The sequence below is a fragment of the Myodes glareolus genome, chromosome 2, assembly GCF_982192425.1.
Source record: "Myodes glareolus chromosome 2, mMyoGla1.1, whole genome shotgun sequence".
Classification (NCBI taxonomy): Eukaryota; Metazoa; Chordata; class Mammalia; order Rodentia; family Cricetidae; genus Myodes; species Myodes glareolus.
In genome coordinates, this window is record NC_142027.1 from 104,355,637 (window position 1) to 104,369,656 (window position 14,020).

Here is a 14,020-nt window from a genome sequence, read left to right on the forward strand (position 1 = left end):
TCCATTGTAAGAGTTGCTGTGGTCATGGAGTCTCTTCACAGCAATAGAAGTCCTAAGAAAGCCATGGTGTTTATTATAGTAATAGGAGACAAAGGATAGAACTTGATACCAGGAGTGGGGTACTGCTGACAGACCTGACCATGTTATTTTGGGAAGGATTGTAGAAGTGACTGGATCTGTGAACTCAAAACACCATTGAGCGCTTGTGGTTTGGACGATAATAGCCCTCAAAGGGAATGACACTATTAAGAAGTGTATCACTGTGGAGGCGGGCTTTGAGGTCTCATATATGCTCAAGCCACTCCCAGTGAGGCAGACCACTTCCCGTTGTCTTTGAGTAAAGATGTATTAACTCTCAGCTTTCTCCAGCAACACATCTGCTTGTACACCACCATGTCCCGCCATGATAATGGACTAAACCTCAAGCCACCCCATTAAATGCTTTTATGAAGGTTGCCGTGGCCATGGTATCTTTTCACAGCAACAGAAAACCTCAGGCAGTGCACAAGCCTGACGGACTGCTACGTGAGAGCTTGTGGGAGCATTCAGAGGAACGCAGATGACTGACGCCTGCTTCTGACAGTTTGAGAAGGAAGAAAAACTACTGGGGCCACTCACGTGATATATTTAAATTCAGAATTCGTTTTTGATCAGTTGTGATCAACAGAGACCAGGACCACTGAGGTCAATCTGAGAAGGAATTCTTCAGAATCACACAGAAGCTGTGGCCCAGAGGGGGGTCAAGACTGTGTCTCAAGCTGGCAGCTGAATTTGGTAAACTCGTGTGGTACCTGTTTCACCACATAAAAGCCACAGGATTAAAGTGATCATGGAAAGAACCCAGGAGAGACCACTGGTGGAGGCCCCAGCATATTTGAGAAGCCAGGACCATGGGATGCCCACAGGTATGAGGTCTGGAAGAGCAGCTGTGTGTGTTGTGGACGGTAGTCCGGAAGCGGAGCTGCCCAAGCCTTCTGAAGTCCAGAAGGTCGTGAGTGAGCTCGAGATGTCAGCCACTGAGCTTTCTACACTGCTGGATGTCGGTGTTCCTTTCACTGTAGCTGTGCCCTGGTTCTTCTCTTTTAAAATGGAGCTTTTTCTCCCTTTTAAACAGAACACAGCTGCAACTTTGAACAACATTCAAAGTATTTTAATTCTTTTCTTTTCTTTTTCTTTTTTTTTTTTTTTTTTTGGTTATTCTGAGATAGGCTATCTCTGAGTAGTCTTGGCTGTCCTGGAACTCACTTTGTAGACCAGGCTGGCCTTGAAATCGGAGATCCACCTGCCTCTGCCTCCCAAATACTGGATTAAAGGCGTCTACTACTACCACCACCCCACAAGTAATTAAATTACAGATTACGGGACTTCTAAACCTTGGTCATTGGATAGAGTAGAGGGCGCCAAACGGCCACGTGTAAGAATACACCAGTGGGGCCTTGTGTTAACCATAGACAAAATTAGCTTGGAGGATTACAGACTTGGACACTACTTGTTCTAAGCAGAAAACAAGCCACTTCTTTAATAATACATCAGAAGGTAGGATTCTGTAGGACCCGGGGAGACGGGTCAGTGGATAAAGTGCTTGCCGTGCAAGCATGAGGACCTGAGTTCAGACGCCAGCACCCACGTAAAAACCCAGGTGTGGGGATGCAGTATTATAATCCCAGTGCTGGGAGGAGGTGACAGGATTCCTGGAGCTTACCGGCAAGTCTCGTCAGTGAGAACCAAGGCCCAGTGAGACCTGTTCTCACGAACCAGGGTGGGCAGCACCTGAGGAATGACACCAGGGACTGACCTCTGATCTGCATGCACACGCACACAAAAGGTAGAGGTTTTGTTTTGGTTTGCTTTTGTTTTGTTTTTTGAGACAGGACTGCTATCTAGTTCACACTGGCTCTACCTCTCCTCCCTTGGCCTTTAAAACTCTGGAACCACAATTGTGTCACTATACCCGGCTTAAAATGTGGCAACTTTGATCCGCTCCCTGGAGGGTTTCATGAGCAGCTGGCCTGGGCTGGAGTCCTGCTGCTGGCGAGAGATGAAGGATGGGGACACGGCCTTAGTAGCAGTCAGCTTCATTCTCCTCTAATATACCCACCGTGGCCAGCATGTCCTGTAGTAGGGACTGTGGGCTCTTTTCCACATGGTCACTGCTCTTGGCCAGCTTGTCCTGCAGGCCCTCCAGGTCTAGGGACCGCAGGATAGCTAGCATAGCCTCGGGCTCCAGGTCCCCCAGGGGCTGGCCCTGCTCACCCTCCCGCCACCTCTGCAGCACAGCCTCCACAGAGGCTGAGTTAGGGTTATCCCCAGCCTCCTGGGTGCCACTGCAGGAAGATGTCTTGTCCCTCAAGAAGAGGAGCAAGTCACAGGCCTTTTGGGCCACCGGTCGGTCACAGTCAAGCAAGGCACAAAAAGCAAACTCAAAGAGCGGCAGACGGCAGAGAGTTCGCAAGAATTCCGGGTGTGGGCTGGGAGAGGTGGCCTCAGGCAGGCCCACTGTATAGGGACAGTGGAGGCTGGGCTGCCCCATTGCCTGGGTGAGGAACACCTGTGCCAGCTCCAAACCCTGCACTCGGACCTCCCAGTCCAGATCCCGGCTCACTGCCTGCAGCACAGTGGCCACAAACCACTCTGTGTCTTGAACCACATCAGCATGGCCATCCCTCAGCCACTCAGTAAAAACCCGTAAGACAGCCCTCCGAGGGAAGCCCTCTGAGTCCGTAGACAGGATATGCATGAGGTCCATAAGTAGGCCCTGCAAGTTGGAGAGTTCCAGAAAAGTCAGCATGATAGTATCAACTGGACAGGATCCAGAATCACCTACAAGACAACCCTCTAGGAGTAACTGTGATGGAGTCCCTAGGTAAGGCTAGAGGAGACACTGTGCTGGGGTCCCGGACTCTCCGGATCCTGACTACAGATGCAAATTATCCAGCTGCCTGACTCATGTACCACGATGGACTGTACCCTCAAACTGCAAGCCCCACTATATCCTTCCTTAACTTGCTTTCATAAGGCATCTTGACACAGCAACAAGAAAAGCAATTAATATAGCAATGAGCCAGGAGACACAAGTCCGCGGCCACCCGGGCCTGAGCCATGTGCTGCTCTGCCCTTCACACAGTGTGCGCTGTATGCTCCGCTCTTCAGCTTTGCCCTTGCCTACCATTCAGATGGCGTCACAGTGTCTTAGATAGGGTGCCAGGAAGAGCACAGGCACTGTGCCCTGTGCCCCCAGCTCCTTGGCAGTCCCTCTGGATAGCCCTACTCTCAGGAGCAGTTGCTACAGATCTGACCAGCTGCTGACCCACTCACTGGACCAACAACAACGAACGGCTCCTACCTGCTGAGCCTGCGGGTTCTCGGAGCTGGCGGGAGTGGCCTGTAGGACCTGGCTAGAGAGCTGCCCAGCAGCTCCTACCGCACTTGCTCGGACATAACTCTCGGGGTCTTGGAGGAGCTGGCGGGCAAGTGTGGGCACTTCTGAGGAACGCAGTGCCTCTCTGAAGTCAGCCTGCCCTGGGGATCAAATGCCACACAGCTATGATCAAATGCCACTCAGGTAGCCTGGGAGCCCCAGAGCCAGAGGGACACATAAACACATAACACACACTCCTGCCCAGAGGGTGCTCACCTCCCCAGTGTCGGATCAGATGTGTCAGGAACTCCAGGGCAGAGTCCCTCACCTCCCAGCACGGGCTGCACAGGCGCTTCTGTAGTATGGGGAATAGCTCTGTACCAGGAAGGGGTGGTCAGTGGCCTCTAGGGTCACACTCTGCCTTCACTCAGGGCTACCTTGCCCAACCCCCAACAGTCTCCACCCCAGCTCTCCAGCTTGATACAGTTCTACAAGGTACCAGGGTTACCTCCAAGGAACAGCAGGGCATCAGGGCTGAGATCAGAGCAGTTGGGGGTCTTGTGTGAATTCTGGAGCCATCTGAGGGTAGCCTGGAAGGCCTTTTTCAGGACCTAGAATGGGCAGGACAGGCTTGAGAGTTGGAGTGGCAGGCTAGTTGGAGTGGGTAGGGCTGTGTGGCCCCTACTGGAAGCATTATTAAGCAAGAAGGTCCCCAGGTGAGCAGGTCTCCCAAAACCCATTTACTATACCGTGGGGCTGGACTCTGGGCTCTCAAGGGTCTTCAGGAGGACTGCAAACACCTCCAGCACCAACTCAAGGGGGCCTGAAACAGACATGAATGGCAGCATCTACCCAGAGCCCACCACCCAGCTGGGAGCATGGACTCCAAGCTTAAGAAAGCAGGGGTAAGAGTGCAGGGTTATAGGAGAACCTGGTGGGACCACAGAAGAAAAAGAGAAAATGGAACTCAGTGCCAGAGAAACCACTCACCCATTCGCTGAGACAGTGTCCCCAAGAAGTCAAGGGCTGCTCGCTGGACACGAACACAGCCACCCAGAGTCCCACAGAGACGACCTCCCACACTGGAGCAGGGGTCCGCCGAGCCATCACAGAGACGCAATATGGTCACCGCAGCTCCCAGCAGGGGCACCTGGGGCCAGGGGGAGGGGTACTGGGGCTGCAGGAAGGAGGATGGGTGAGTAGAGGCCTGGGGTCATAGGCCCCGATGGACATGGGCCAGGGCTGCACCTACCAGCATCTGTAGTTCCTCCAGGTGAGCCAGAGTCTGGCAGAGGAGTCCGACACAGGTTGACTTAGATGACAAGAGCGTATCCACAGTCAGCAAGCTATCTGTTGCCCCGTCCAGCAAGCCTGAGGCCAAAACCAACAGAATCCCTATAGTGGCCACCATCTACAGCAGGGGCCAGGGCTCTCCAAGGATGCTGTCCAACTGTACTTAGTTGAGGGGCTGGGTGGGACCACAGCAGCTCATTCTTCTTTGCCTAAAGATGGAGGTTCCACCCTCTCTGCATACCTGGAGGTCCAGGTGCCTGAGTGGTAGCTTTCAGGATACAGGCCAGGGGCTGGAGGAGAACACTGAAGGCCTGGGTTCTCAGTTCCTGGGGACTGGGGACACAAAACACAGTGAGGGTTATACTCTGGCTGCCATCTGAACATCCCCAGCAAATTTATAGTGGCTCAGTACAAGCAAGGGTGCAGGCTCCCTAACATAATTTCTCTGCAAGCTACTGCTTAAGGACCAGGATAGGGGGAGAAGCCTAACCAAGGCTTGCAGGCTTGGCCCTGATATCCTCAGAAGCAGTTCCTGGGACTCAGGGTCCCCAGAAGACCTGCTCACACTCCCTGATCAGAGTGACAGGCAATTTCCAGGCTCACTGAGTAGTGTTCAAACATGCTCGTACAGTGTTCAATGACCCGAGTATCTTTTTTCACTTTTGTGATAGACCACCCTGGTGAACTGAGCCTGCTCAGACACTTAGCACTCATCCTCCTTGCATCCCACACTTAGAAACCCACACCTTTGCATACTCCCTGGAGTATACACTATGGGGTTCCAGGAGCCTGGCTCATCCACAGCAGAGGTCAGAGGACAGCTACAGATAGCTCGGGATTTAGCTTTATTTACATCTGGGGATACCACAAAAGGGTTGTTTCAAATAGTTCTTTGTTTTGCTCAGTACGGTGACACATGCCTGCAATTCAAACTGTTTAGGAGACTGAGGTGGAGATGTAAGGTTCAAAGACAGCCTGGGAAAGTCAGTGCAAACTGTCTCAAAATAAGAAGAAAAGGGGGCTGGTGTATGACTCAGTGGGAGAGCCCCTGCCTAGAATCCCCCAGTGAGGGGCTGGGGTGTGGCTCAGTGGTAGAGCCCCTGCCTAGAATCCCCTAGTGAGGGGCTAGGGTGTGGCTCAGTGGTAGAGCCCCTGCCTAGAAACCCCCAGTGAGGGGCTGGGGTGTGGCTCAGTGGTAGAGCCCCTGCCTAGACTCCCCCAGTGAGGGGCTGGGGGCATGGCTCAGAGGGAAAGTATTGATTAGCATATATGAAGTTACTGAGTTCCATAACAAGTACTGAGAAAAGGAAAGAGAAAGGGGAAGGAGAGACGGGAGGGACAGAGGGACAAAAGGAGGCAACCACTGCTGTAATATCTGCCGATCCCACCTAGCTATTTTCCCACCTGGCCCGTTCTCATATCTGGCTTCCAGTTTCCAAAGTTCCCCAACCATCAGGGTAACACTCTCAGCAACCCCAATCATACCAATGCTGAAGTTTCAGGGTCCCCAGAGCTAGAGGCCCAGCTTGTGTGGGGCTCAGGCGGCTCAGAGTCTGGGCCAGCATCTCCCACAAGCCACAGGCTGAAAAATTCAACACAGGAGACCTGCAGAAAGAAAAATTACTCCTCCATCAGTGCCTAATTGGACAGCTACAGGCGTGCCCAGTCCTGACGATGCCATCCCCTGAGGGGACAGTGTTAGGCCCTTCCCTTGAAGCATCAGCTGTTCTGAGACATCACAGGCATCACCACTCACCCTCAGCCCCTGCAGCCACCTGACCTGGCCACGCTGAGAAGGAGGTCCATGAGCGAGTGGACAGCTGGAATGGGATCTCTCTCAAACAGGCAGGCAACAGGGGAACTCAGCCGCCCCCAGAGGACCCCTGTCCAGGGGCTATGGCAGCGCCCAAAGGTGGTGGTCAGTACATTCAGGGCCTGTGTGACCTGTGGAGTGGCTTTGGAATGCAAGGACTCTTCCACATGGTTCACAATCTTCTGAGCACAGACAGGCCAGGCAGCAGCCTCTGGGATGGGGGACCCTGAAGCCCCACCTTGCATGGCCAGAGCCAGGATGTGTACTAGGAGCTGGCTGGCTGCAGAGGCCACAAACAGGCTGGGGTCTCCCTGCAAGGAGAAGATCGTGTCCACAGCACCTGGAGTGGGCAGTAGAAGGTCAGCCTGAATGAGGAATCATGCAGAGGGCACCTATCTATCACACCCTTCCAGGTCTCAGGGAAAGCACCCAGACACCCCTCTGCTCACAAGCAATCACAACATGAGTGTCTAGCATGCTGGCTTTAGAGCCAATGCAGCGTCAAACTAGTTCTAATTTGTTTCAAGGACCAACTCATGACTGCTTGACAATATACTGGCCCAGGGGCCACCCAGATCCTAGGAGTCAAAGATGACAAGATCCCTATAACCATTTGTGCTTATCCTGACAACTCTAGACCACCACCCTTCCCCTGCTGAGAACACTAGACTCAGATGCTCAGGTGTTCCGGGGAGACCCCACAGCACAGGATTTCAAGGCAAGAGTGAGATGGATAAATTGTGGCAGGGCGTGGAAGACACTCACCACTGTCAGCCAGGAAGTGCAGGGCACTGGGGTGGCGTACCAGGAAGCACAAGCCCTGGATCCAGCCACTGCGCACACTGGGCACACTCCAGGCTGCCCAGCTGAGGGCACCCGTCTCCCCAAAGAGCCCCAGCAACAACTCCCCCTGCTAAGAAGCAAAGAAAAGCATCAGGGAAGCAGAGGGAGAGGCTTTACTGTGTATCAGGACTGGGGAAGCCAGGCTCAGTGGCACACACCTTTAACCCCAGAACTCAGAGGCAGAAGCACGTGGGTCTCTGAATTCTAGTTCAGCCAAAGACACATGTTAAGACCTTATCTCAAAAACGAAAACAAGGGGCTGGAGAGGTGGCTTGGGGTTTAAGAGTACTGGCTGCTCTAGTCGAGAATCCAGGCTGGGCTCCCAGCACCCACATGGCGGCTCACAACTATATAAATCCCAGTGCCAGGGGATCTGATGCCCTCCTCTGACCTCCACAGGTCATGCAGAGAGAGCTGCATGCATGTGGTCCACAGACATACTGTATGGAGAACACCCACAGACATACTGTATGGAGAACACCCACAGACATAAAATAAAAAATAAGCACCGGTGTGGCAGCACACACCCTTAATCCTAGCACTTGGGAGGCAGAGACAGGAATTCCTTTTGGAATTCGAGGCCAGCCTCAGCCTGGGCTGCACAGCAAGCTCTAGGACAGCCACGACTACAGAGAGACACTGCCTCAAAGAGCAACAACAAAATAATCAACAAATTAATACATAAATAAAGTCTTGGGGGAAAAACCTTCCAACAACAAAATAAAAACCAACAGGATTGGTGAAAGCACCAACTGGCACCACACAGCCGTTCCCAGGCCCCGGCACCATTTGCTCTGCCCTTGTGAGAAAGGAAAGAGGGCAGAGGAAGAACAAACATTTCTTTTCCTTCTTCTTTCTTTGAAAGATTTCTACTATTTTTCAATATTTTTAATTATGTGCATATGTCTGAGTATAGGTATGTACATGAAAGCAGGTGCCCGTGGAAGCCAGCAGAGGACACCAGATCCCATGGAGCTGGATTTCCCTGGGCAGGAGGTCACTGCATGTGGACCCCTCTGCTCTCTCCCCCATGCAATCCATGGCTGTGCTGCAGAGAAAGCACCTGGGGTGTCCTCCAGCCCTCACGGGCACCATCAGAAAGAGAAACTCCGAACACGGCAAGGATCGCACAGCCGGTGAGAACGGAAAGACAGTCATCATCATCCCTGGTGTTTCCAAGGAGGAGCAAAGTGGGGTGACACTGGGGTTGAAATCCTGGCACTGTGGCCCAGTCACCGAGACCCAGGTACTGAGGAGGCCCTAATCCAGAGGAGAAGATGACTGCCCCTAAAGGGCAAGCACACAGGAGACAAAGACTCACCTGAAGGTACTGGAAACAGTCTTCCTGGGCTGCAAAGATCCCAACAAGGCGTAGAGCAAAGGAGAGGACCCTGGGGCTCACATCCTGTGGTTTCAGCACATGGGACAGCAGCTCCATTAGGCAGGGGTGGTCCTGCAGCAGTTGGAGGCTGGACTCTGTGGAGACAGGGCATCCCAAGAGAGCAGTGACCAGAGAACCTCTCTAGAAGTGGCTCACACATCCCTATCCTTCAGGATTGAGTAGTCCTGGGGGGAGCTTGCAACAAATAGCTCCTAACCTAAATTCATTAAGGAAGAGATCCCAGAGTCAATGACTGAGCAGTAGATAAAAGACACAGACAAGAACCATAAAGACAAAGAGCTGGGGCTGTAACTCCACATATAGCACCTGCCTAGAATCCCCCAGTGAGGCGCTGGGGCATGGCTCAGTGGTAGAGCACCTGCCTAGAATCCCCCAGTGAGGGGCTAGGGTGTGGCTCAGTGGTAGAGCCCCTGCCTAGAATCCCCCAGTAGGGGAGAGAGGGAAAGAGGGAAAAGGGAGGGGGGAGAGAAAGAGAAAGAGAGAGAGAGAGAGAGAGAGAGAGAGAGAGAGGAAAAAATAAAATAACGAGCTATTAAAGGCAACACTACATTAAAAAAAAAAGTTGAATTTACAATCTCAGAAGAAGACTTTTACACACCTCTGAGAAACCATTACATGGACAGATTGCCAAACATAGCAGATATGAACAGCAGAAGCCAATCTAATCAACAAGTGGGAAAATTGTTCATTCCAACATGTGGAACTTTTTTTGAGGCAGGGTCTCCTGTAATCCTGTAACACAAGTTAGTCTTGAATGTGTTACACAGCTGAGGCTGGCCTTGAACTCCTGCTCTACCGGGCTCCATCTTCCAAACGCTAAGATTATAGGTTCGTAACACCATGCCTGGCTTTTCCTTTTGGTGGGAGACAGAGGGCCTCAGGAACGGTAGGCAAGCACTTTTCCTGAGCTGCATCCCTGGCCTTTGGCTGTTGCTGTTGTTGTTGTTATTGTTTGGGGTTTTTTGTTTGTTTATTTGATTTTAAACAAGGACTCCTAGCCCAGGTTAGCCTTGCAGCTGAAGTTTACTGTGAACGCCTCATCCTCCTGCCTTTGCCTCCCAAGTGTCTGTCACATCTGGCTACCAACCCTGCTGCTCTTGTTTTTAACAGCTTCTTGCTAAGTTGCCTTGAACTCACTGTGCGGCCTAGACCATAAACTCATAATGCTCTGGTCTCAGCCCCCATTAGCAGGGACAACAGGCCTGCACCAACAGGCACAGCTCTATCATGTGGGACATTTTAAAAACTGAGGAAACCTGAGAGAGAGGTGGGAGGAGGAACTGCCTCCCAAAGGACATTTATCTATGGGGGGGGGGGGGGACAAAAAAGTTACAAAATGAGACTAGACATTCCTAAGTTGACTGAAACCCACTGAACCGGTACACTTTATTTCCATCCATTTATTTTAATTTTTTAAATATACATTTTCGAAACAGGCCAACCCTGAACTCACTATGTAGCCGAGGTAACACTCCTGCCTCAGCCTCCCTAATGTGATTACAGGTGTGAGTCACCATGCCCAGCTGAACTGGTAAACTTTAAATATGTGAACTCTGGCAGGTAAATCGCATCTCGATGAAGCTCTTTAAAAACACTTACAGTAATAAATAAATAAATATTAAAAAAAAAAAAAGGGCTGGAGAGATGGCTTAGAGGTTAAGAGCATTGCCTGCTCTTCCAATGGTCCTGAGTTCAATTCCCAGCAACCACATGGTGGCTCACAGCCATCTGTAATGAGGTTTGGTCCCCTCTTCTGGTCTGCAGACATACACACAGACAGAATATTGTATACATAATAAATAAATAAATAAATATTAAAAAAAAAAAACACTTACAGGTCAGATGTGGTGGCACACACCTTTAAACGTGGCACTTGGGAGGCAGAGGTAGGCAGACCCCTGAGTTCAAAGTCAGCTTGGTCTAGATGGTGAGTTCAGGTCAGCCTGGACTACACAGCTGAACCCTGCCCCCAAAGAAACCAAAGTTGTGAAAGAGGCTTCCATGGATAAGACAGACACAGCAAGCAAGAAGATCTGAGTTCGAATTCCCAGCACTCACAAAAATGCCAGGAATGTCTCTGCAGGCCTCTAATTCTAGAGTTGGGGGAGAGGTGGAGACAGGCAGATCCCAAGGACTTCCTGGCCAGCAAGTTTAGTCTCCTGTAACTTCAGGTTCAGTAACAGTCCTTGTCTCAAGGTGGAGAGTGAGGGTAGATGCCTAATATCCCGCTCTGACCTTCATCTGTAGATGCCTGTGTGTGCACGCAGAACACACACACACAATTCTGTAAAATTACTTATAGAAACGTGATTAAAAACTAGGCTTTGAGGGCTGGAGATATGGCTCAGAGGTTAAGAGCACTGACTGCTCTTCCAGAGGTCCTGAGTTCAATTCCCATCAACCACATCGTGGCTCACAGCCATCTGTAATGAGATCTGGTGCCCTCTTCTGGCATGCAAGCATACATGGAAGGAATGTTGTATACATAATAAATAAATCTTAAAAAAAAAAAAAACAAAACTAGGCTTCAAGGGCTGGGGAATGGTTCAGTAGGTAAAGCTTTCAGTGCAGGACCAGAGTTCAGATTCTCAGAACCAATATAAATGCTGTGCAGGCAGCACTCCTGACATAGGCAGGGGACCCTCAGCTGTCCTGCTAGAACAGCCAAACTGGTAAGTTCTTGGTTCAAGTGAGAGGGAAAAGAGAGACGCTGCCTCAGTCTCAGTATGTAAGGGAGGATGTGATTGAAAAGACAATGTCAACCTCTGGTCTCGTGAGCAAAGATGTACATATACATAGGCAAACACACACACATATCACACTAATCCCAGCACTTGAGAGGCAGAGACCCGTGGATCTCTATGAGTTCAAGGCCAGCCTGGTCTACAGAACTAGTTCCAGGACAGCCAGGGCTGTTACTCAGAGAAACCCCGACTCAAAAACAAAACAAACAAACAAAAACCTTAAATTACAAAAGTACCATGCAGCTAAATTTGTAGTAAGATTCAACTAACATGTCATTTTTACAGGACTATTGCCCTTTTAAATCCTGCAACTTAGAAAACAGGCAAAACGAAACACACAAGAAAAGATAAAGCTGGGGATGTGGCTCAGTTGGTAAAGTGTTTCTCTGCCATGCACGAAGCCTTGGTTCCATCCTCAGCATCCAATAAACACAGAGAGTGATGATTCACACTGTGATCCCAGAATGCAGGCATAAACAGGAGGACCAGAGGTTCAAGGTCATCCTTGGCTACATAGTGAGTCTGAGGACAGCCTAGGCTACACTAGATCATGTCTCAAAAGAAAAGGAAAGGAACAGAAAACCAAGGAAGAAAAAGGTAGGTATTAACGATAAGACAAGGACCATGAACCCTGTCAGAAGACAAGGTTCAACCATAAGAGGGGAAAAAAAAGGTTCCAGTTGCTGGGGTACCCACGCACAAGGAAAGCCAAAAAGCTGGTACAGCACTATTTATAATAACAAAAAATTGGAAACATAAACAATGGAAGTGATTAAATAAATTAAGATCCACCCACACAGCAAAACCGTAACTCAGACTGGCCTTGAACTCACTATGTAGCGCTGGCCTACTTTCCCTGACTTCTACTTCTGTGTGAGATCTAAGTTCTTCAAGCTAAGTAAAATGCAACAAAAATAGCTAAACAATGCAGGCGTGCTCTCTGCAAACACCTAATGTGAACTGGACAGCGGGAAGTCTGATGGGACTCAGATGGGACTGCTGCCCCAGTACGCCATCTTGGCTCTCCCTCATCATCCAGAGAGCCTCAAAGAGGTGAAGGAAAGACACCAGACAAATAAACAGTTATACACCATGCCTGTACCTGTCTCCGTCACTGTTTTAAACCAATCCAGCAGTTTCTCCAAGCAGGTGTCATCTGCCACCAGCTGCCTGTTATCTGCCAGAACAGCACAGAGAGCAGGGAGGAGCCTGGAGCATTCTGGGTCCATGATCAGGGCAGCAGTACCTACAGAGGAAGTAATGGATCAGTCATGATCATATCTGGCTTAAGACACCAGCCATAGCAACCTCCGATGGCTGCTATGATGGGGGAGGGGCTCAAAAAACTTCATCAGGGCCAGAACTCTTGAGCTCACACAGACACTAAGCTCCATCCAGGGGATCCTGGTGAGAGAGGAAATGTTAATCCGAGCTACAAGGCCTTAGGTGTCCAGTCGACTTAAGGGTTTGGTGCGTTGGGGTGGAGGTGCAACTGCCTACTGACCTAGCTGCGGGGAGAACAGAGTCAGGGGATCAGCCAAATATGCAGGGGACTGTCCATCCAGGCACTTGACCCTAGAGTCTGCTCTCAACGGTCAAGAGAAACCTGCATGAGACCCAGGAATGCAGAGGAATGTGTGTGTCACAACCCAGGTCGGTAGAGGCTGCAAGTGACAACCCTGCGGCCTGCATCGGAAGGTGTCCATTCAGGACAGAAATATGCATCTTGGAGGGCTATGTCGGCCCGGCACGGTCCGTCTCAACTCCGACATTCGTCGTCCATACCTCCCAATTCCGGGTAAGAGGTGCGCACTCCGCGATTTCGAGTCAGCTAGGGTTAGAATCCCGCCCCCGCGTCCCTCAGCTACGGGCCTAGGCCCGAGAGTGCAGAATGCACCACCAGGCCCCAAGTGCCTGTCCGGAGATTCAACTCCGCGTTACCGGGATGTGAATCCCTGATGTGCGCGCGACTCACCCGCTGAGGTTCCGGTGTCTGCAACAGGCTCCGCCCGCGCCTCCGCAAATTCCGCTCCACGCTGGCCCAGGCTCCGCCCTCCCCAGGTTCTGCCCCGCCCGCGCCTCCGCAAATTCCGCTCCACGCTGGCCCAGGCTCCGCCCTCCCCAGGTTCTGCCCCGCCCCAGAGTCCGGTCCACGCAGCCGCAGGCTCCGCCCCACACCATCACAGGTCCTAGCCCCGGGCGGGAGTTGGCTTCACCCGGCCCTCTTCAAGTTCCACCCCGCCCGAGTTCGCAGCACGCAACCGAGGCCCCGCCCCTGACGCAATTCCTTTCCACGTGGCTACAGGCTCCGCCCTTTAGTGCTGCTGATTCCTCCCTTCTCCGCTTGAGGCTACTCCACAGGCCCTGCCTTAAGACTGTCCCAGGTGACAGTCACGGGGCGAGAAAAAGTGAGGACGGTGCCCTTGGAGCCCGGTGATGATCATGAACGCCGCTCCGATCACCTCTAAGGTTCAAAACCCTGTAAATGCACTCCGGTTGGGTACAGCCTGGGATTTTCACTCACTCGGAAGAATCACACCACCCAACTCCGACACTAAGTGGTGCCC

General features: G+C 51.4%; 1 protein-coding gene across 3 annotated transcripts; it reads right to left on the reverse strand.

Annotated features, from left to right (window-relative positions):
- Positions 1-621: 621 nt before the first annotated feature.
- On the reverse strand, positions 622-13,557 carry Brat1 (BRCA1 associated ATM activator 1). 3 transcript variants are annotated; one of them, XM_048436868.3, is made up of 14 exons: positions 13,429-13,557; positions 12,556-12,699; positions 8,629-8,783; positions 7,230-7,377; positions 6,432-6,804; positions 6,137-6,256; positions 4,893-4,984; positions 4,611-4,729; positions 4,349-4,535; positions 4,108-4,181; positions 3,867-3,969; positions 3,635-3,733; positions 3,344-3,519; positions 622-2,755 (listed from the first exon to the last, which is right to left on the reverse strand). In XM_048436868.3, exons 2-14 carry the CDS (start codon positions 12,680-12,682, stop codon positions 2,060-2,062), a joined length of 2,469 nt encoding a protein of 822 aa, XP_048292825.3. In that variant the 5' UTR covers positions 12,683-12,699; positions 13,429-13,557; the 3' UTR covers positions 622-2,059. The 3 variants fall into 3 exon arrangements, with proteins under 3 accessions (XP_048292825.3, XP_048292826.3, XP_087759456.1); XM_048436869.3 differs by lacking the exon at positions 13,429-13,557 and adding an exon at positions 13,239-13,418 and having other exon boundaries at positions 7,230-7,374; XM_087903330.1 differs by lacking the exon at positions 13,429-13,557 and adding an exon at positions 13,239-13,418.
- Positions 13,558-14,020: the final 463 nt, after the last annotated feature.